The sequence below is a fragment of the Thamnophis elegans genome, chromosome 7 (genome assembly GCF_009769535.1).
Source record: "Thamnophis elegans isolate rThaEle1 chromosome 7, rThaEle1.pri, whole genome shotgun sequence".
Classification (NCBI taxonomy): domain Eukaryota; kingdom Metazoa; phylum Chordata; class Lepidosauria; order Squamata; family Colubridae; genus Thamnophis; species Thamnophis elegans.
Window position 1 is genome coordinate 55,978,786 of NC_045547.1, and position 22,422 is coordinate 56,001,207.

Consider the following 22,422-nt stretch of genomic DNA (forward strand, 5'->3'; position numbering starts at 1 on the left):
TATTTGGGCGAGATGTCTTCTTATCTCTTTTAGTGTCAATCACGCCATTCCAGTCACCGAATAGTATACAAGACTTAAAGTCCCACTGTACTAATTTAGCATGAAGAGTTCTGTAAAATCCGTCTTGCTGTTGATTAGGAGCATATATTCCCAAAAGTAGTGTCTTTTTCCCTTCTAAGATTAAGTCTAGTGCAATATATCTTACGAAGGGATCTGCTTCAATTAGTTCAGCTTTAATGTCTTTTCTTAAGTATACAACTATGCCATTTTTCTTTTCCGTAGCAGAGGTCACAAAATGTTGACCAAGTTTGGGATTAAACAAATATTTTTGATCAGTTGATTTGATATGAGTTTCTTGCAGACAAATTATATCATTCTTGAACTGTTTAAGATAATGAAATATTTTCTTTCTCTTCTGTGGAGAGTTCAGTCCGTTAACATTCCATGTCAAAATCTTAGTTGTCATTCTTAGTTGCCTGAAGCTTTTTTAGAGCCTCCTGCATGGCCTGTCTAACCTTTGGCCTGGCTCCTCCCATGGCTTCTGAGCTTGTTGCTGTGACTCCTTGGTCAATGGCCGGTGATTGTTGAGATTGTTGCATTGTAGCTTGTTTTTCCATTTGTCTGGTAGTCATACGGTTAGATATTTGTTCCCTGGCCCCTTGCCCTTCCGGGAGGAGGAGATGGTACATTTTGTCTGGTAGTTGTGTGGTTTGCTGTTTATCTTGTCCTTCTCGTGGTCTTTCTCCATATCCAGATGATTCAGGGTGTCCCACCTTCAGGATGTTGTGATAGAAATCTCGAGCTTTCCATACAGAGTTGAGACGATATCTTTGCTTGTCAAATGTAATTATAATACCAAATGGGACGTCCCATCTATACTGTATCTGACGCTTTCTGAGCTCTTCCACCAGAAAGGCATAATCTCTCCTGGCTCTTAGCATTTGAGGTGGTATTTCTTTCAAGACAATCAAATTCTGTCCGCCAATTTGAAGCCTAGTATTATAGGACTCTTGTAGTATCATGTTTCTGAACTCTCTTGTAACAAAGTATATTACCACATCTCGGGGGAGTTGCTTCTGTTTGGCCGCCCAAGAATTAACGCGATAAATTTTGTCGATCTGCCAGTCAAAATTGGATCCCGGTCTTCCCACCAGACAGTCAAAAGCCTCTGAAAACATCTGCTTTAAGTTCTCCTGTTTATCTTCGCGCAGCCCCCTGACTCTTAATGCAAGCTCCATCTGTTTATACTGTATCATAATAATTTGTTTTTCAGCATTTTCAACTTTTTGTTCCACCACTTCAGTTTTAGATGTCAAGTTAGTATTGGCTTCATTAAGAACCTCTAAGTTATCTTCCATTCCAGAAACATATTCTGTCAGTACATTTACAAGTCCTGTCATATCATCATTCATTTTGGCGATCCTAGTATCAAACTTATCATATAAGACTTTCATCTCATTCCTTATTTCATCTCTGAATTCTCTGAAAGTTTCTAAATTCTGTTCTCTAAATTCTCTAAACGTTTCCAGAAAGAATTCTTTCGTTAGTAAATCTCCACTAGGGGGCATAGAAGGTGGGGGCTGCAGCTTTGTGCCAGGTATGGGGGGACGTAGCCCTAGGAGGTAATTTCGCAGGATTTAATTTTGATGCCATTATGTCTTTGCTTCAAGCAATTAATCAAACTTTGCTGGCCCGCTGTGCAGCTTACAAAAAAAAGGAAAAGTTCCTCCCTTTTTGCAGAGAGTTTGCGGAAGGTTTCAAAAGACTGGCATTACACCAAAAACAGTTCAACAAATACACCTCTGTTTGGAATGTCTCTATATTAGCAAGAGTCTTTGAAAACTTTTAGAGGTTGATAAGAAAGAATCTTCAGAGAAGTGGAGCTAACTAATTAGTGAGAGGCTATTCCTTTGATTCTTTGCCAAGGAATTAGGAATGTACCATTATTGCAAATGCGGAAGCTACAAAATCGCCATCTTGGGAGCAGTTGCACAAAGGAAGCTTTTATAAAACTGAAGCTAGGATTTTTTCTAGAAAAAGCAAATAAAGTTCTCAGGTACGGACTCCGCTTGTATTAGTTTCATATAAATATCTCAAAAATTGTCCTAAGAGGGGTTTCCTTGCCTTGCGCTGTAAAAACAGCCGAGGTTTCTGGCCGGAGATATGACTCAGCTTTGGTTGTCTCCCCCCTTCTGTTTGCAGCAAAAAAAAAAAAAAGCTGCAAACTTCAAAGAAAGCTCTTACCAGCTGGATCTCTCTCTTCAATCTTCTTGCCTGAAGAATGAGATATCTGCTAGGTGTTTAGGCAGATAACGAGCCAGAAATCTGGGGGCAGCTCAATTAAGCCGCCGCCAACGGCAAAGTCCCACCCCGGAAGTCCGCCTCTCAGTGACTTTTGATACCATCGACCAAGGTATCCTTCTGCGACGTCTGGAGGAGGTGGGAGTGGGAGGCACCGTTCTACGGTGGTTCTCCTCTTACCTCTCCGGTAGGTCGCAGTCGGTGTTGGTCGGGGAACAGAGGTCGACCTCCAGGCACCTCAAATGTGGGATGCCGCAGGGTTCGGTCCTGTCCCCCCTCCTATTCAACATCAACATGACGCCGCTGGGTGAGATCATACGGCACAGGATATAGTACCATCAATATGCAGATGATATGCAATTGTATCTATCTGCCCCGTGCCAGCTCAGTGTAGCAGCGGACGTGATGTGCCGATGCCTGGAAGCTGTCAGGATCTGGATGGGGATGAACAAATTGGTACTCAATCCCGACAAGACCGAGTGGCTTTGGATGTTGCCCCCGAGGGACAGTTTAGACAGTCCGTCCTTGATCCTGGGGGGTGAACACCCCTCAGAGAGGGCTCGCAATTTGGGGGTCCTCCTGGATTCGCAGCTAACACTTGAACACCATCTGTCGGCTTTGACCAGGGGGGGCTTTGCCCAGGTTCGCCTGGTACACCAATTGCGGCCCTACTTGGACAAGGGGGCACTTCAGACGGTCACTCAGGCCCTTGTCACCTCAAGGCTCGATTATTGCAATGCGCTCTACATGGGGCTACCCTTGAAAAGCGTTCAGAGACTACAGCTAGTCCAGAATACAGCTGCGTGAGCGATATTGGGTGTACCGAGATACACCCATATTACACCTATCCTCCGCAAGCTGCACTGGCTGCCAATTGGTCTCCGGATGCAATTCAAGGTGTTGGTTATTACCTTTAAAGCCCTACATGGCTTAGGACCAGCCTATCTGCGAGACTGCCTGCTGCCATACACCTCCCAACGGGCAATAAGATCCCACGGGCTGGGCCTCCTTCGGATACCATCAGCCGGTCAGTGTCGGCTGGCGGGCCCCCGGAGGAGAGCCTTCTCTGTGGCTGCTCCGACCCTGTGGAATCAGTTACCCGCAGAGGTCCGGACCTTACCCACTCTCATGGCCTTCAGGAAAGCCGTTAAAACCTGGCTGTTCCGGCAGGCCTGGGGCTGTTGACTTTAGTGTTAAGGTCCAGCCTCAATTAGATCGTATGTGTGTTGTGTATTTTAAACTATTTTTTTAAACTTATTTTGCTTTTCTTTTTTTTTCTTCTTTCATTGTAAGCCGCCCGGAGTCCTCTGGGATTGGGCGGCCTATAAATTTAATAAATGAATGAATGAATTTATACTAACCAGAGTTTTTCAGTGTCACAAATTTCTCCTATGGTAACTTCCTACTAGCAAAAAGGAGTGTCTCCAAACATTCTATATGAATGCAAAATACTCCTCCTCCTTACTATTCATGCAGGCATTATAGGAGAGATGTGGTAAGCTATGGTGGCAAAAAAATCAGGAAAAGTCTGCTGACCCTTTTTTGGACTAACACATTTTTAAGAGGCTGCTGATTTGATTTTTAATGAAATGTGTTAGTTGGAAAAGATGTTACCATATTTCTTTTAATTAATGTAGAAAATTATGCTGATAGAGGTTTGTAATTTGCAGTTGTAGTCGATATGACATAGTTTCTAAGCATAGGAGTTCCAATAACTACTGCATTGAATGTATTTTTTAAAAAAAACATGTTATGATTTTTTAAAAAAGGTTATTTTCCAGTACGTAGGTTTTTCTGTTTATAACCAAAATAGGAAAAATATTTCTACAGCACCCAGTATTCTATTCAGACAGCTGCTTTCTATCTTGTACAATATAGTTCAAAACAGAACTTGTTGCAACATATTGCAATTCCTTCTTGCTGATATTTTCTAATATAGGAATGAGTTTCTCATGATTCCTAACAGAAGAGAGATACTTAAAAACAAGAAAGAGAATTTGTTCTAAAATTCAGACATTCTACAATTAATTTATTGTATTTCCACTATTTTTTTTTGGCAAATTCATGGTGAGAAAATTATATTTTGCAAAAATATTATCAATGCCCTGAACATTGAAACATTATATTATTTTATTCTCATTCTAGGTATTGTGAATATGCTGAATCTTGTACCAAATGTTATTGATTGAAACTGTATAAACATATTAAAATACTTAATTACATTTCTGAATTTAATGAACATAATAATGACTAAATCAAATTTGTATTCAAAACCCAGCTGATTATTTACTGGCTGATTTAAAAATATTTTCCGTATGGTTAGGTCAGTGGTGGGTTGCAGGCAGTATGCCCTGGTACGGGGGTATCATTCTTTGCCTAGCTGCATGCTCCCTGAAAGGTGGAAAAAGTTAATTTATGTCACTTCTATACAATCCAATTAAGTTTAATAAAAAATAACAAAATGATTAAATATAGAATGAGAAAAAAATGTAAAAAATATCATACAAATGAGCCATGCATATATAAATAATACTTTTATAGTATAAGTTCAATTTTAAAAAACTGATAACAATTTTTTTTTTCAAGAAAAGTGTTACTCATTGCTGACAGTACATTCAGGCTTAAATCCTTAAATCACTTTTAGCGTACCAAAACCTCAAATAATCCACATAAAATAATGCTGAGAAAAGAATGCAGCTATACAGTCAACAAAATGGCTTAGTTTTTTTGTAAATATAATTAATATACTTTCCACTTAGATCCAAATTACGTGGATGTATCAGTATTTTCATATTATAGGAAATATGTATAAAAAGAAGAAATCAAATATAATGAGTTAAATAATTAACTCATTAAGCACAAGAATACTAAATTCTAAAACTGTATTTTAAATAACAGCTACTCAGAAACCACTTTCAAGGATTTTTTTTCTCCTTCTTTCACCTGGTGTTTAACAAGTCCTGATAATTTGAAATTAAAACTGATTTTTTTTTGCCTGAAACTGCACTTTAGGACAAAAGTAGTTTCATACCTCTCTTATATTATTTATAAACCTTGACTTAATAACTGGGTTATTTTCATTCTGGCATCTCTTGACAAAGAATGCACAGAACTTGTTTTAGAAAAATGTCCTGATTTTTCATTTTTAGTCCCATCTTGATTCAATCATCACAGAATGCTTCATTTGTTATTACTGGCTGAAAAACATGGAGTTGATCTTATTATAACTCTTGAGTGTTGTCTTTTAGCAAGTGGTTTTTTTAGGGGCATTGAACTTTGCAGACCATAGCTGTTGAATGGAATAGGCAATGCAAGAGAAAGAATTTCCCTCCGTTTCTGAATCTATTAAACTATGAACTGTTAAACAGAAAGTGACGTAAGTAGGAAAGTACAATTAGTAAGTTTCAGCTGTTTCATTACTATTAATGCACATTTTAAATTAAACTTCTGTAGTAATTGATAGTAATTTGAATAAATATAGGAATGGCACTTAATGCATTGTGAATCTATTTTATAGTGCTTAACAAAAGTATGAAGTAAAATACTGTAATCAATCATTACAAAACAGATTTCCATTTAAAAAATAAAAATAAGAATGCAGATTATGTCATATTATCTCCAGATATTGCCAGCTTTATGTTAGTCTATATGCTTTCATTGTGCTGTACATTTTATAAGATAAGAGAGGGGGAAAACAAGTAATTTAACTCCCATAATTAGAAACATTAAATGGTTTGTGGGGATACTTTATCTTAATTTTATAGTTCTAAAACTGTTGCATGAATAATTAGTATTCAGGGAATAGTTTTTAAAAAATGAATTGAAAATGTTTTTTCATATATGCATTTTAGTTACTACTCAATTATTTTCTAGCTCCGCAAAGAAACATTCTGCAGTTTAATAATTTTCCTTTAAAAACTAAAATCAATGTGTTTCAGTGTGATGAAAAAATATAATAAAAATTGCTTATCTTTCTCCACTGAAAATCAGAGAAAAATATCAGTTTAATCTTGCTGAATTTAGCTTTGCTGAACTTATTTATGATGTTGTATTAATTAAGGCTTGAAATACTCAAAAATTAATTTTGGCATTATTTCCAAGACGAACCATTATGCTTTCAAACCTAAGAATACTTGGCAATAAGCTCCACTAACATCAGTAATACTTACTCCCATGTATGTTCATCTAGGATTAGGATATAAGACCCCTATGTTCCATGGAAAAATGTAACATTCACTTTAGTTCATTTCAACATGAATTCAAAGTGCCAATAGCTTTAGAGTAGGGGTGTCAAATTTGTATCGTCATGGCGTCATCATGTGACGTAAAGCAACTTCCCCCTTTTTGCTAAACTAGTTGTGGGTGCAGCCAGGCTGCAATGCATCCGGCCCACGGGTCGCAAGTTTGACAGTCCTGCCTTACAACTATCTATGTGGCATAACTTGATTTATTTTAATTCTTTGCTGCTTTACTTTTTGAAACCCTTCAAAACAAACGATGACCATGATTCAGTAGTTTCTCTTCCAATGACCTAGGACTGAAATTGATATAAGTGTGAAATTTGACAAATTTATATCAGACAGCTACAATGCAAAGAAGCACACAAAGCTGTCTCTCAAGTCCATGGTCACATTTAATGGCTCATATGGAATTCAAATCCAATTTGGTTACAAATATCTATGCTGTTTTTGCTTTCAAATGGAGTTCTTATTTTTCTAAAATCTTGCATTTGCTCAAGAAAATACAAAAAGCAATATAGTTACACAAATAACATTTTTTCAAAAAGTAAAATGTAACAAATAAAAAAGTTATAAGTCAATCCTGTTTCAAGTTGTAGGAGCTCTCACTTCTGATTCTTTGTTAAGATCTGACAAGTTTAAAGCCTTGTCCTGTATCCAATACTGTAGGAAGAAACCAACTCATTTTTAATCGTTTTAAGCACCTAAAACAAGTTTTGCAAATCCAGAAGAGATTAAGCCCACAGAACCAGTTTGCAAGATGAACCAATGGGTATGTGATGCGGGGAAAATACATCATCCAGTGTTTGGCAACATCACTTTCAGTTGGCAAATGTAAAGTGTAGTCACTCCACCCTTTCGACACTCCATACACAGCTTTTACAGTACGTCCCTTTTCAAACCAGCTGATATTGTGATTGGAATTACAATTGTATTCAACCCAATCTCGGGTGAAATCACCAACGTGGGGAGGTTCTGATTCTTCTATGTCTACTACTTTAGCCAGTTCTGCTCCTTGCACTGCGATATACATGTCACTGACTTTTCTGACTTCTTTAACCCAAGGCAGAGCATTTTCACAGTCTAAGACTATAATAAGCCGTGAACAAAAGGAACCATTCTTCTCTCTCCACCAGTCTAAAAGCATGTCAAGTTGTAATGAATCTCCACCTGTGAGGGAGCCAGAAATGCAAGAATTACAAAAAAGAACCATTCCTACTTTATACCAATACCATCATGTTTTGTCATATGATGTTTTAAATAATGCTAGAAAAATTAGTATGTCCTACAAGAATGCCTTCAATGCAGTTTTGTTCAGATCAAGTTCATTGCAGGAATCCTATCCACGAAAAATTGCAGTAGTGAAGCGCCATGCAGTCAATACAGGTAATTCCCGGGTTACAAGTGTTCTCTTAGCGAACATTTGAAGTTATGCAATAAGTGCCCCCTAACATTTATGAACAAGTTCCAAAACTACGAATTTGCAGCAACATGGCAGTAATTTGCTCTTACATGATTGCGGAGGCTTTGCAACATTCGCCCTGCCTATTCCTCCCCTCCCTCCCCTCGTGCCGGGTCTCCATAGGCTGTGAATACTCACCTTGTGGATACTCATCTAGAGAGCCTTCACTTTCTTGGCCTTTGGTGTGTATACAGAATGTGTACCTTTGATCACAATAGATCAGTAGTGCAAAACTCACACTATTGATCTCGCATGACCTCACGCTACTTTAGGCCTCTGTTGTCTGCAAATGGAGGCCTGGATGAGAGCAAATTTTTGCAAATGGAGGGAAGGCCTGAAACATCTGTTTGCAAAGCCTTTTGCCATCTTTGCAAAAAGTCTTTGGTGCAGAGAACAGAGCCCCCAGAGGGAGTGCATGTTGCTCCAGAACTCCATTTTTGCCACCTTTCCTAAAGGACTCTGCTGAAGAGAAGCTCCATTTTCAGGATCGCTCAAACACTTGTCACCCTGATGCAGACTGCAAAAATGCAAATGGGGCAGTTGGAAATGGAGCTATTTGCTCCATTTCCAACCCCAAAGTCTCTCAAACACGTTCCACCCAGAAGCCTCTGGGGTGCATGATCTCGCATGAGTTGAGGCACCCATTTGTTTTTCAGATAGTGGGGCCTGACATTCCCATCTCCGCTGGAAAAGTGGTGGCACACTAATGAGGGGCTTGGACCAATGGGAGTTTGCTGCCCCAAAGCCTCATTTCATGCAAACGCTTTTTCACATGGAGCCTGGAAGCTTTTGGAGAAGACTTAGTGAGGCTGCCCGCCATTCCAGAATTGGCAGGCAGGCTCAGTGATCAGAGAAGCCGAACAGGGCATGCTAATCCTACTCTCCCACTGCTCTCACCACTCACAGGCAAAGAAACAGAGATGTTAGAGAGGAGACAGATCTTCACAAGGTAAGTGACTGAGTATGGTAGATTGTGGGGGAGGGGATAAGCAATAGTGGAGAGAATAAGGTATTTCAGTGGGTTGGTGGAGACCTTGAGTGGTCTGAAACGGGGCCAGTTCCATTACTAGGAATCACACTTCCCCATCCTGAGATATGCACTTAACGAGCCTTGTCATTTGATTAGCAAATGTGTGGGCAAAAGGAGGGAGTGATCACATTCAAGGTACGAGATTCACTCCCACCAATCCTTACGAATGGAATGGGCATTCATGAGGATTGGTAACTCGAGGACTATCTGTACATGGAGGACAAAAATACTTCTAATAATAAAATAAAAGTACACTGTCCACCTCTTGGGAATGTAGAGTCTAGAAGTTTGTCTTTTCCCATCTTTTTCTTAAAGCATTGGTCATACTTTAGGTATGAGTATTTTTCTCTGTAAGATCAAATAACCTGAAAGAATACAGTGAACCTTGTTAATAAAAATGGTGATAGTTCACAAAGATAATTAGGTATAAATGGAAATATATACTATTTCCATAGCATAGAAGATAAAGCAGGAATTAATCATTTTATTCAAAGAGGAGGCTATATTTAAGTATGTTTTTCATTTGCATATTAGTTCTGGATTTTGTGCTTATGATGAAAAAAGAAAATGTTGACTTTAATTTTGTCAATTAGATTTGTCATTATAAAAATGACTAGTTATATACTAAAGTGTTTAAAGCAAAAAGTTGAAGTTGGAGTGTTTTTATCTTGTACTGTGCCTTTCCCCCCCTTTTTACCTCTTGTACCTCACACTTACTCCCCCCACTCTCTTACCTTCCTCTAATTTCTTATTTCTACTTTTCTTTGTGTTTTATGTATTTGTAGGAAGTTATCACCCACCCCTCCCCTGGAAAATGAAATATTTTAGGAAATATTAAAATGGCAGAATATTTTCCCCTAAAAAGGAGGCAGAAACTCATTCCCCCCACCTTTGTCAATGAGCCATTTCAGCCTGAGCCAGAGAAACATGTTTTTAGGCAGGAAACAGACTCACTCTTAATAGCTCCCCCCACCTTTGTCATTGGGCCATTAAGGACCCAGCCAGCCTATTATATATAACCAAGATCTATCCCATCTCCTTGCCCTTCATTGCAATACCCACCAAGTTTCAACCAAACTTAGCACACAACCTACAAAGTTAGCTGAGACCCTCGCACCCCCCCCCCCGGGGAGTCTGACAATCTGGATGCATTTCTTGCACAGGAGGAACCAGAAGCTATGAGGTGGGGCCAAACGGGGTATTAAAAATTCAGGGACCCTCAGCAAGGCCCTTTCCCTTCTTTTTCTTCACTCAACATCTTCGAAGCATGTGGTCCCATTTTTGCCTAGGACCTCAAGCCATGGGTCCTGTCCACCATTAAAACCATCTTTCCAAACAGCCTCCATGTTTCCAGTGTCTTTTTCCCCACTTGGAACTGAACCCAGATGGACATTTCTTCCAACATATTAAATAATAAATAAATAATAAAAATATTGTGATGTTCGAGGAAAATATTTGCCTTTTTCAAAGACTGTGCAGCAACAATGGAGAGCAACCACATGATCCCGAGGAAAAAAAAATCTGCTTCAATGAGTTTTATATAGGTAAAAGCCAGCTTGATGTAGTGGTTAAGGCATCAGGCTAGTAACCAGGTGACAATGAGTTCTAGTCCTGCCTTAGGCTTGTAACCAGTTGGGTGACTCTCAGTTCTAAGAAGACAATGGTAAACCACTTCCAAAATATTTGGCCAAGAATAGGGGCTTTGCAATGCATGAGAGTACAAATGAAGCATCACCCCTTGAATCGTTAAAACCACTGCATCTTTTGCCATATTTCACATGGCTGTTTTCAAAACTGCTCCCAGCAGTTTCCAAATATATGTGAATGCAACAACAACTTTATAAGTAGCTTTTAAGTTCCCAAGTGAATGTCAGGCACATACCTGCAGAGTGGCAGGACACAAACAATCTGTGGAACCCTGGCAAAAACATGGTTGCTTTACCAATTGGAAAATAATTGCTGTTAATATTCCAGCTTACTGCATTAAAAAAAAATAGTTTAGCCTTACTACAGATTACTAAAATTGTCCTTGAAAATGACAGGCTAAATGAGCTTTAAACATATATAAATGAAAGAAACACAGTATTAAGACCTGGCTGTCAACTGACACGGGGATCCAAGAGTGGCACACAACCTCAGGTGTGGTGGTAGATTGAGTATGCGCTCTCTTTAACTTTGTCTATTTTTGTTGGGATTTTAAGTTTTTATAGGTTTTTTTACTTGTAAACCATTGAAAGTCACTTAAATAGTGATGGGCAATTGATAAATTTGATAATATTCAGTTCTTACCTGCTAGTGCCCACTCCCCAGAGCTGTGAGAATGACCACTGTAGTATAATATATAAGTATCATGCCTAGGTCCATCTGATGTCCGAAGTTCAAGAAATGACTTTAGTTTAGAATGTAATGTGTCAAATGAAAGTCCACTGGTGGAATAATCACAGCCATAGGTCTCAATCATATGATATGCAAAAAACCTTTGGATAGCATTAAGCATGCCTGTAGACCTCAAATTTAGCTTTTGCACATGCTCAGGTGGAAGCAATGTTGGTTGTCCATCAGAACTGAAGGAAAATAGAAGATAAAGGAAAACATTGTAATGAATACAACTTATTATAAGTTGTCTAATGTTGTATTATGAAATGATTCACCACTCTAATTGCATACACTTTAAAACAAGAATATTCAGTTACAAATGGCTTAAATTAGCAGCCTAAGTCATGGAAAAGTTCTATGTCTCATTGATAGCATATACAACGGACATAGTTTTTAAGATAGTCCTATTTCTCAAGGATGTTAAATATGAATATCTATTTGCTTTCTGATACTGTGTTTGCCCGAAATAAGACCCGGTCTTATTTTCTTTTTGGCCCTCAAATAAGCATGAGGTCTTTTTTGGGGGGGGGGGATGCCTTACCCGCTTACCTTAAGACCACCGCAGCCACAGCTCCCACACACCTGTTGCGCCACTGCCTGACCTTTGTAGCTGCTTGCGGCCGCGAGACTTGAAGCACCGATGCCAATGATCGTGACAGGACATCACGCAGCTCGTAGCACTGGTGCTGCCGCTCATGGCAGGACGCTTCATGGCTCATCGCACCTGTGCCACCGCTTGCAACAGGATACCGCATGGCTCAGTGTGCCAGTGCCACCACTCATGGCAGGACACCATGTGGCTCATGGCAGGACATCCCGAGGCTTGTCACGTCGGTGCTGCCGCTCATAGAGGAAACTGTGTGGTGCATTGTGCCATTGCACATGCAAGCGGTGGCACCAGCGTGACGAGCCTTGCAGCATTCTGCCACAAGAGGTGGCACCAGCAGAAGCCACACAGCGTCCTGCCACGAGAGGCACCACCAACGCGATGAGCCATACAAAATCCTGCCGCGAGTGGTGGTAACAGCATGTCGAGCCACGCAGTGTCCTCTCGCAATTGGAAGCACCGGCACAATGAATCATGTGGCGTCCTGCCGCCAACAGTGGCACCAGTGCTATGAGCCTGATGGCATCTGGCAGTGAGCGGCCACAGAAGTTAGACAGCGGCACGACAGGTGTCAGCTGCGGTGATATGGCTGTGGTGGTCCTAGGGTAAGCAGGCGCGGGGCATGTGGGGCAGCTGCACACACCCTGCCCTAGCTTATGCCTTGCCCCACCTCGTACAACCAGATGGTGGGTGGGGCTTAACTAGGGGTTATTTTGGGGGTTGGGCTTATTTCAGGCACAGGGGTGAAAAATGGGCTATGGCTTGTTTTCGGGGCAGGTCGTATTTTGGGGGAAACACAGTATTTATAAAGACTTTAGCTGAAAATACAAACGTGAATGGTTTTGTTCAGACATTAATAGCAATTTCAAGAAAACCTAGCTGTAATCAGCAGATATACACTGACACCAATTATTCTATGACCTAGAAGAATGCTCCCCCTCATTTTTCTATCAGTTTTAGTTGACAGAGAATTCAAGGGGTTATTAGAATCTTTTCTGCATATCTAGTCTCATTCATTACTTCTCTCCAACCTGTTCACCTCCCAAACAGATGAGATGCTACATAAAGCACTGATAGACAGTTACAGATACAAACTTCCAAATCCAAAACTATTATAGAAAGTAGGTAAACAGCCAAATCAGTGTGAACAGAAGGTGCTCCTTTTCCAAGGAAAAGAAATAATAGTGATAGAACTATTTGGAATGCTGTTTCTTTTATAAAAAATATGACTTGAACTTGCTGTTAGAAATGATTCCATTCAGAACAAAAAGCAAATTAACATTACCACTGTTTTCTTTCTTAAAGTTTAAAGTGCTCACAATGTCAGTTTTATTAACAAATCAACACATTCCCATGGATTCCTTAAATTTATCTGATTAGAATATGTAAAGGAGAAAAATGCAAATCTGGTAGATAAATTAGCATAATTAGATGACTGCAATAATACTGTGTATTAAATAACATGTATTTGCATTAACACTTACCTACAAAAATTGGTAGGGATCACAACTGCATAGCCAACACATGTGCCTCCCAAACAACTTCCTAGTTCATGAAATAACCCATGAGCCATAGATTCAAGAGGCAATACAATCAAAAAAACACTCATGAAGATTCCATTGGATCTCTACAATAAATGAATTTCTTGTAAGAATTGAATGCATACAATTACAATTATTTCAGTTTGCAAACGTGAATGAAAATACATAACATTTAAAATCACAATATTTTAAACATGATTCAAATGCAATACTGTAATCTTAAGAATGCGAATTCTCAATTTGGTCCTAACCTTCTCACCTCCCAAAAGGTGCAATAGTATGCACTACAACTTTAACAAAAATATTGCTGAAAAAGCTTATTAAGTATGTGCACAGACTCAGTCAAATATTTACAGTAGGTTTATTTTTTGTATTTGATTTTCAAAATTATTAATATTTCTTATATGGATATGAATTTCCATGAAATAATAATTTATTTATTAATAATAATTTATTAAATTAAATTTAATAATTCAACAATAAATTAATAAATTAAATTTTTATTATTTTTAATTTATTATATAATTTATTATTTCATGAAAATACATATTTATAAAAGAAAAATGTAAATATTCGGCTGAGTCTGTGCATATACTTAATTAATGAACAATTCCACTGCAGTCAAAAGAAGTATACACTCTTTTTTTCCCTGTTACCCAGTTAACTGACACTTGTCCTGTTTCTTGACGGTTTAGGAGGTAGCTGCAATACATCTATATAACAATTCTCCCTAGCTGAAAACTATTGGTGCCAACCTCACTTGTCTTAGTGCTTAGTAATATAATGAAGCAAAGCTAAAAATAAGGAAATTAATAGAAACTGTTGTTAAATGGTTTTAATTATGATGATTTTGTGGCTAAAAGCAAATTGAGGGGGACCAGGGGTTGATGAAAAGAACACAGAGAAACCTAAGGAGCTACTTCCTAAATTAGAAAAAGAATTAACTATCAAGTTTGCTCTGAAAGCAACTTGGTTTACAGATCTTCTATCTTTCAAGGAGAAACTAAAATTAGTGTAACTTCAACCATGCCAGTTAGACAAACAGCTGATAGAACTAAAAGATATTTCCTGTCTTGTTAGAAGGAAATAAAGGTGGTAAGAGAAGAGAGGTGACATTCACAGGTGGTCTGTAAAAACAAAGGGAAAATAAATGAAAATAACTAGATTACTTTAAAAAAAGAAGAGAAACTTTGGTCATATCTTGTGACAAGCTAAAGGATCATTTTGCAATTAAGCATGGAGATTTTGTAGATCAAGGGTGTCAAATAGACTTCATTGAGGGCCACATCAGGGTTATGTTTGAACTCAGGGGGCTAGGGTGTGCATGGCCAGCTCGACATCATTCATATCTGGGGCGCCTGTGCTGCCCCAAGCACTCTGCCAGTGAAAACGGGTTCCCGAGATCTGTTTTCAGCTGCGATTGCCTCCTGCAACCCTCTGCCAACGAAAATGGAGCTCTGTTTTCAGGGCAGCCCCATGGGCTAGATCTAAGCACTCTTTGGGCCAGATCCGGCCCCCAGGCCTTCAGTTTCACAACCCTGTTGTAGATTTAGCTCTTCAGAGAGGAATAACTTGCCTCCTACTACCACTTCCTCTCTTTCTTTCTCTCTCCCTCCTCCCCTCAATATTTCAGGGGCTGGCACAAAGAACAGGGGTCAAGCTATTTTCCACAGCACCAGAAGGCAAGACAAGAAGCAATGGATGGAAACTGAACAAAGAAAGAAACAACAGAGTACTAAGGAGAAATTTCCTGACAGAATGATCAACCAGTGGGACAGCACGCTTTCAGAAATTGTGGCTGCTCCAACACTGGAAGCTTTTAAGAAGGGATTGGACTTTGTCTAAAATGGTATAGGTTCTCCTGCTTAAGCAGGGAGTTGGAGCAGAAGACCTCTAAGGTCCCTTCCAACTCTATTTTACATTCTTCTAAAAGGATGTAAAGAACTTGTAAGACAAGTCATAATGTGAATATACCATGAAACTTCAATATATGAACTCCATGTTTAATCCTATCAGGATGGCAGCTACTAATGATGCCACTTAAATGGAAAATGACACACATCTATTTACATCTTAAATAACTCATCTCAATCTTTACTGCAGTCATTAACCAGCACCAAATATAATAGTAATGTACATCTACAAATGTAGCTGATTAAAATAAATGGCAGAAAATAAATATCCATCCCCCAAACATTCTTCCCATCAGCTGAAAAGTTTCCCCACTGACTTTTACGATGTGTCACCAAATCTGTTGCTTCCCATCAATTAAATGATAAAATGCAGCCCACACAATAAAAAGGGTTCTCCTTTTTTTTAGCCCAATGAAATGTTTACATTTCCCCCCCCACATAGTTCTTGGGGGGGGGGGAGACAGGAGAAATGAGTATTTAGTAAGTTTAACAACTTGAATTACCTATAAAGTAATAAAGGTGGGATAAACATCAAATAAACAAAAATAAAATAAACAGAGCATGGTGATTTCAAGCATTTCAAGGCATAATATTCTATTTGCTTTTATTTTTTGTCAAAAGCCTTAGCCACAATTGTTTTAAAATCTCCCTTTTTTGCTGCACATACTTTAAAGACAGTTTGACAGAGGACTATAAAAACATTAAAACCTACCTGCCAACATACGGTACCCAAAACTGCTGTTGCAAGAAGGCTGAAAAAGACAAGTTGCTCTGAAATTAAACAAAAATGGCGCATTCCTTTAGATGCCATTACTCTGTCAAGGCTATTGTTGTCTGTTCTGTGTGTGTAATATATTTTGTGACAGTCATTAAGTTTTGTATGAAATCCCCAGAGAGTTATAAGAAAAATGATGTGACAGATTATCCAGAATATGCCAAAAATGGAAAAGCCTGGTATTACAAAGTACCAAAGATCCAAATCACCTAGTTTAAGTGCTGAAAGGATGAAGTAAATCAGTTCAATAAATCCAACAAAAATGACTGAGAATCTTCGGCAAACTCGACCACGATATAAATAAGGTTTCCAACGTTCTGTAACTGAAAGTCCACTAAAGTAAACATCAAGAAGGGGATCAGCTATTAAGCAACTAAAAAAACATCCCAAGGGAAATGGATTTGTTGGTATATGCAAGGATGGAAAAAATAACAAAGAGGCAAGGACTCCAAAAATTACTAAATTTGGAATTGACAGAAATGATTTCATCCTCAAATCAATAATCAGCATTGCTAAAGCCACAATCAATAGAATAATACTCATGGATTTCTCCACCAGCATAGTTGTACTGGCAATTGCAAATCCAACCAGCTCAAGTACTTCAACCGTTGTTAGTAAAATGGGCCGATGATGAACACAGCCACATATTCTCTGCACCAAAGCATACAATATTCTTATAATTATGGAGGAAAGAAGTAAATATTTTGTTGCCTCTTCCTTTATATCATTTTTAAAAGAATTATTATCCAGGAAACAAAGAAGGCCAAGTAAAAATCCAAACCAAAGATTAGAGAGACTTAAACTTGCTGCTTCCATTGAAAAATAGTAATAAAGTATACTTGCAATTCCAAGAACAAATAATCCAAGGATAAAAATTATGAGTATTAGTGCATCTGCAGTTTTTTCCCACCTGACATAAAGACCCATACATATCGCTGCCAACAAATTCATTCTGGCTATATAGCCGAGATAGCGGACAGAGGAATGCATGTTCACTTCTTGATTTGCTTCTTCCAGTCTTGTCATTGCTGCATACAGACAATGACTAACACAGTAACGCAATGATCTACACATGTAAGCAGACTTTTAGGGATTGTACCCACTTTACAGAATATAAATGTTTGAATTTCATCCAAGAAATATGATGCACAAGCCGTCTTGCAGTATTGTTTCATTTATAATTATCAGTCACTACTGAAGATCTGAAAAACAAAAATAACTTCACTTTAATAATATAGTGTATCACATAAACAGATACTGTAAGTCTGCATTCTTACATATTATTTTTCAGCAAGAGAATAATGTAGGCAATACAGTATTAAAATCTTAATATAGTAATATATGAATCCAAAAAGGGAATTAATTTTACATGTTGACTCTGCAAATTACATATATTACATTAGTCAACTTTATTTTCTTACTGAAGAACAGAGGTAGTGTTGTTGAAATAGAAGCAGGAAAACCAGGTCCTATTCCAGTGATGGAGAACCTTTTCAGCACTGAGTGCCCAAAACGGAACGTGCGTGCATACATATGTGCATGTGAGTGCCAGAGCACCGGAAACCCAAAGACCAGTTGGCTGGCACGTGCATACCTGTTTTTTGGCCATTTTCCAGGCTGTTTTTGGTCCCAAAACAGCCTACAACAGCCCAGAAAATGACCCCAAAACACCCTGAAAAATGGCTCCAAAACTGCCCGAAAAACGGCCTGGTTTTTGGCCATTTTCCGGGCCATTTTCAGGCCGTTTTCCAACGCTCCGGTGTCAACAAACACCAGCTGGCCAGCGGGCCGGAAACCAGAAGAGCAGCTGACAACAGCACACGTGCCCACAGAGAGGGCTCTGTGTGCCACCTCTGGCATGCGTGCCATAGGTTCGCCATCACAATCCTAGTCCTTCCTAGGCATTTGGAGCTTCCATTCATTTCTATTTTTTGTCCCCTTCACATTTTGATTTTGCCATTTCTCTCATTATTTTGATCTTGTTCTTCTTTTAAAAACTCTTCCATATATGAAATTTGTTATGCATTTCCGAAACCTAGTCTTATTTCCACTCAAGAAAATGTGTGGGATATTTATTTATATATTTTTATTATTTATATGACCACCCAATTTGCAAAAGTGTAAAGTCAAGCAACACTGTAAAATAAAAAACTCTGTACTTGTAACTCTGTATGTATGAGAAAAGATTACTATGTATACTGATGGCATATTAATTCATTTTACAAAATACAAGATGTAAATATGCATCATATAGACAGATTGTAGCTAACCAGCATAATTTTTACACCACTCAGGCCTTTTGATATTGTTACAGCCAAAAATGTAGGGTCACTTTTAAAATCATTTTTGCAGTATTTGGAAGAAATTTGTGGGGCAATGTTGGGTTTAAGTCCTGTACTGTACATTCATCTCATTCCTTTAAATCCTTTAAAATCAACCGTGGAAACTATCTGTCCTGACTTCTGTAAGTTGTTATGCCAAAACAATGTTAATATATAATAATTATTTAATTTTCTGCCCTGGGGCTTGTTCTTTTTAGAACATGGCTATAAACAGTACAAGTTTGTTAGATGCACTTTTATTTATTGGGAGGAGGGGATGTCACCCGATTTCATTTTAATTGGTATTGGCAACTACAGATTGGCAGGATAAGAAAGCTGTAATATGAACATAAGGGGTTTTTTTTTCCTAAGAGGAAAGCAAACTCCTCTTGAGTAAATGTAATTTTATATTATCTGTCAATTGAATTTTCCACTATTTTCAGTTTTTAAATTTTGTATAGCAATAGCACTTATATACTGCTTCACAGCTCTTTCTAAGCGGTTTAGAGTCAGAATGTTACATAAGTCAACCTTGAGCCACTTAGAATTTCTGGAGTGAGCAGTGAATTAGCCTGCAGTACTGCATTCTAGCCACTGGAATTGATAGATTTATTGGAGAACATCTACATTCATTGTAAAATTATTAGCTACGGCTGTGATGGTGAACCTATGGCCCTCGTGCCGGAAGTGGCACACTTCCTCTCCAGGCACGCAAGACGGCGCTCATTGCAGTTCCAGGTTCTGCCATGCCGGCCAGCTGGTCTTCACGTATGCTGGAGAAGAGCAGTCGCCTGGTGCGCATGCCCACGCCGGGAAGATGATCTTCCGGTTTCTGACACGCATGCATGCACAAAAACTATCTGGTCCGTGTGCACGTGTGCGCCAGAAACCGGAAGACCATCTTATTGGCGCGCATATGCACATCGGGGCGGCGGCTCTTCTGGTTTCTGGCATGCACATGCCCTCGCCTTGGCACTTGGGTGCCGAAAACCAAGTGCCAACACTGTTTTTCACCAACCCTGATATAGGTTTCAAATGAAGATGATATATTTTTTTTAAGTCTTTCCAGCATATAGAAACAGATTCAAACCATGGAAGAACAAAACATACAGTTTAACTGCCCAAAATGTGTGCAAAATTACAGAAAATCACCATCCTAAAAATATTAGAAATACACTGTTACATTTATGTTGAATTTATTTTAAGTTGAAACTAATCTGGGAAAAAAACTATATCATTTTGACTAGTTTGAAATTTAAAGAAACTGCCAGTACTGATCAAACTACTAAATTGGAATAGTACTTACAGGAGCTATGCAAAAATGTAGATAGCCACAGCCTTTAGTTTATTAGGAAAAGAGAAGTGATCTCAATAATATATTTTTTTGAGAAATTTTTTTATTGTTTTAGTTAAACAAAACAAACAAACAAACAAAACCATCTTTCGTTACATCTTGTTGAAAGCGTATCGATTGGTTAAAAATATATTCCGTGTGTTTCTTCCATAATCCTTACATATACTTCATTCAAATCAGGTTGTACATTTTAAGTTATGTATTTTACTATCCCTGTACCATAATTCTCATTTGGTTACCATTGTTTAAACATGTTTTTATCTAGAATCATTTATATTAGAAGACACAACCACCTACTGGCATTCATTTGCAGTTTCAATAGATCTCCAATAACATTACACCTTTATGACATATTCTAAAATTAATTCGGTTTTATTTTCAAAACTTGACAGTTCTGCTGTTGCTACTCCTTTGTCTCAGCAGCCCTAAATGAAATTAAAACCTCTTTTCTTACTTAATAAACCAATCAAATTATTTCTGCACACAAACGATCCAGCATTTCAAGTTTAAAGCCTTGGCCGTTTTAAATATCAGTTCCACCCCATCTTTTAACACGCAGGTATTCAGGAGAACGAGCAAGCGTGTCTCCTATTTAATTGTAATAGGGGGGGGAGCTTCGATTTCCTAACGAAGTTAAGAGTTTGTGAAACGGGGTTAAGGCGAGGTGGGCTCTGTAGGTAGGGTGGCGGGTGGGCAGGACGCCTATCTCAGCGGCTCACAAGCTACCCGGGCTCACCGCTTGACAGCAGACCCGACTATTTGCTGCCGGGAAACTAAGAGCGGCGGGGAGGCAACCGCTGGATGAAGTAGGAGGCTGAGCGGGCCTTTTTCCCAACGCCAGGTGGGGCAATCACACCCCTCCCCCCTTCATAGACGAGGCAACTACGGTAGCCGGAACTGTCTCTTAGCACCCTCCGCGCCCACCTCCCGCCTCTGTCCTGATCGAAGATCAAACTGTGGCGCCCGTGTGATGAATATCCCGGTTTCCTCGGAAACTCACCGTCCGCCACTTCCTCCCAAAACTTCCTCTCCCGCCGCCATTTTAGCGCTTCCTCAAATAGGTTCCGAGTGGGACGGGAAGAGCGAAGGTTCAAATCGCGCAACGACGCTCTGCCCCCCCCCTCCCCTGAGCGCGTGGCAACGCTCCTCACCCAAAGCAAGGAAGGCCAAAACAGCAACAGCAGAATGAAGGCGTCGTAGTGCTTTTAACGGGAGTTTTTTTCCCCCCTCCTAGACTTACGACCTGATAGCAGTGCAAAGAGACGTCACTCTTTCTTCCCAAGGGGGAATGTTTGAATCTCCTTTCAGTAGAATGGAATGGGAATAGGAATAGAACCGGGAAGGGACCTTGGAGATCTTCTAGTCCAGCCCCCTCCTCAAGCAGGAGAACCTATACTATTTCAGACAAGTGACTGTCTAGTGTAAGAAGTTATCACCCAGCCCTCTCCCAGAAAAATGAAATATCCTGGGAAATATTGAAAAGGCAGAATATTTCTCTGGATGTGAAAAGAAAGAAAAGTGTTTTAAAAGACAGAATAGCTGCCTGTAGCTTCCTCCTCACTTTGTCAATGGGCCATTAAGAAGGCCAAGCTAGTCCACTTTACATAATAAAGGCTTCTCCACTTCAACTCCAGGGTGGTGGGATTAAAGCATGATAATATTGGCCCCAACTGACCACATGGCATCTGAGAACTCAACCAAACCTGGATTCAAAACACAGCCTAGAGCAGTGATGGGCAACCTTTTTGGCGTGGTGTGTCAAAAATCGGCAAAAAATCGAGCATAACTCGCGTTGTGTGTCATTTCGACAAAAACATAATTTTGCGCAATTTATAGTTGCTGCTAATGGCGCTCACAGTTCCCGTTGGCACTCCGCTGTTCCCTGCTGTGGTGCGGTCGTAACCGACAGTCCCAGGAGTAGACTCTCTGTGCCGGCCTGACTGGAGAGAGGCGCGCACTGTTCCCGCGCTCCTCTCCTGCGGGTCCTCCCTCGCCGCGCTGATGACGTGTGTGCGCACGGCACGCACGCCTTACCAGCAGCCCCTGCGCTCAGAAAGGGGCGGCGGCGATACAGTAAGTGAGTGTGGGCGGGGGAGATCACACGTCCCGCCCCCCCCCCATTCCTCCAGCACAGATTCTTTCATCCTCGGCGGCCGTGCAGGAGCCGAGGATGAATCGCATGAAATCCTGTGCGTGTCACCCCAAATGGCTACGCGAGTCAGCACTGACACGCGTGTCATAGGTTCGCCATCACTGGCCTAGAGAGTTGCCCCTGCATGGGCCCATGGGACTCTGACAACCAATCAGAATACATTTCTTACACAGGAACAGGAAATAGAGAGATGGGACTGAACAGGTTATAAAAAGCCTAGCAAGCCCTCCCTCAGCCCTTCTCTTCTTCTCCACCAACATTGAAGCATGTGATCACCTTTTCTGTTCAGGCTCAAGCCATGTGGTCCTGTCTACCATTAAATCCATCTTTCCAAGCAGCCTCCATGTCTCCA

The 22,422-nt window shown here is 39.7% G+C and overlaps 1 protein-coding gene across 5 annotated transcripts; it reads right to left on the reverse strand.

The window, feature by feature from the left end:
• Positions 1-4,820: 4,820 nt before the first annotated feature.
• On the reverse strand, positions 4,821-20,984 carry TMEM168 (transmembrane protein 168). Of its 5 annotated transcripts, XM_032221297.1 has the most exons (6): positions 20,919-20,984; positions 17,347-17,445; positions 16,181-16,220; positions 13,499-13,641; positions 11,321-11,595; positions 4,821-7,709 (listed from the first exon to the last, which is right to left on the reverse strand). In XM_032221297.1, the coding sequence occupies exons 2-6, from the start codon at positions 17,373-17,375 to the stop codon at positions 7,162-7,164; spliced, it is 1,035 nt and encodes a 344-aa protein (XP_032077188.1). In that variant the 5' UTR covers positions 17,376-17,445; positions 20,919-20,984; the 3' UTR covers positions 4,821-7,161. The 5 variants fall into 5 exon arrangements, with proteins under 5 accessions (XP_032077188.1, XP_032077187.1, XP_032077190.1 ...); XM_032221296.1 differs by lacking the exon at positions 20,919-20,984 and having other exon boundaries at positions 17,154-17,439; XM_032221299.1 differs by lacking the exon at positions 20,919-20,984 and having other exon boundaries at positions 16,181-16,239; positions 17,347-17,424.
• Between the last annotated feature and the right edge of the window lie 1,438 nt (positions 20,985-22,422).

Coding starts and splice junctions, on each gene's coding strand:
- TMEM168 (XM_032221295.1), bottom strand. CDS start 17,317: ATGTGTAGATCATTGCGTTACTGTGTTAGTCATTGTCTGTATGCAGCA. Junction 13,642..16,180: donor TGGGTACCGTATGTTGGCAG/GTAGGTTTTAAT, acceptor CATTTATTGTAG/AGATCCAATGGAATCTTCAT. Junction 7,710..11,320: donor TGGGGAGTGGGCACTAGCAG/GTAAGAACTGAA, acceptor GCTCCCTCACAG/GTGGAGATTCATTACAACTT.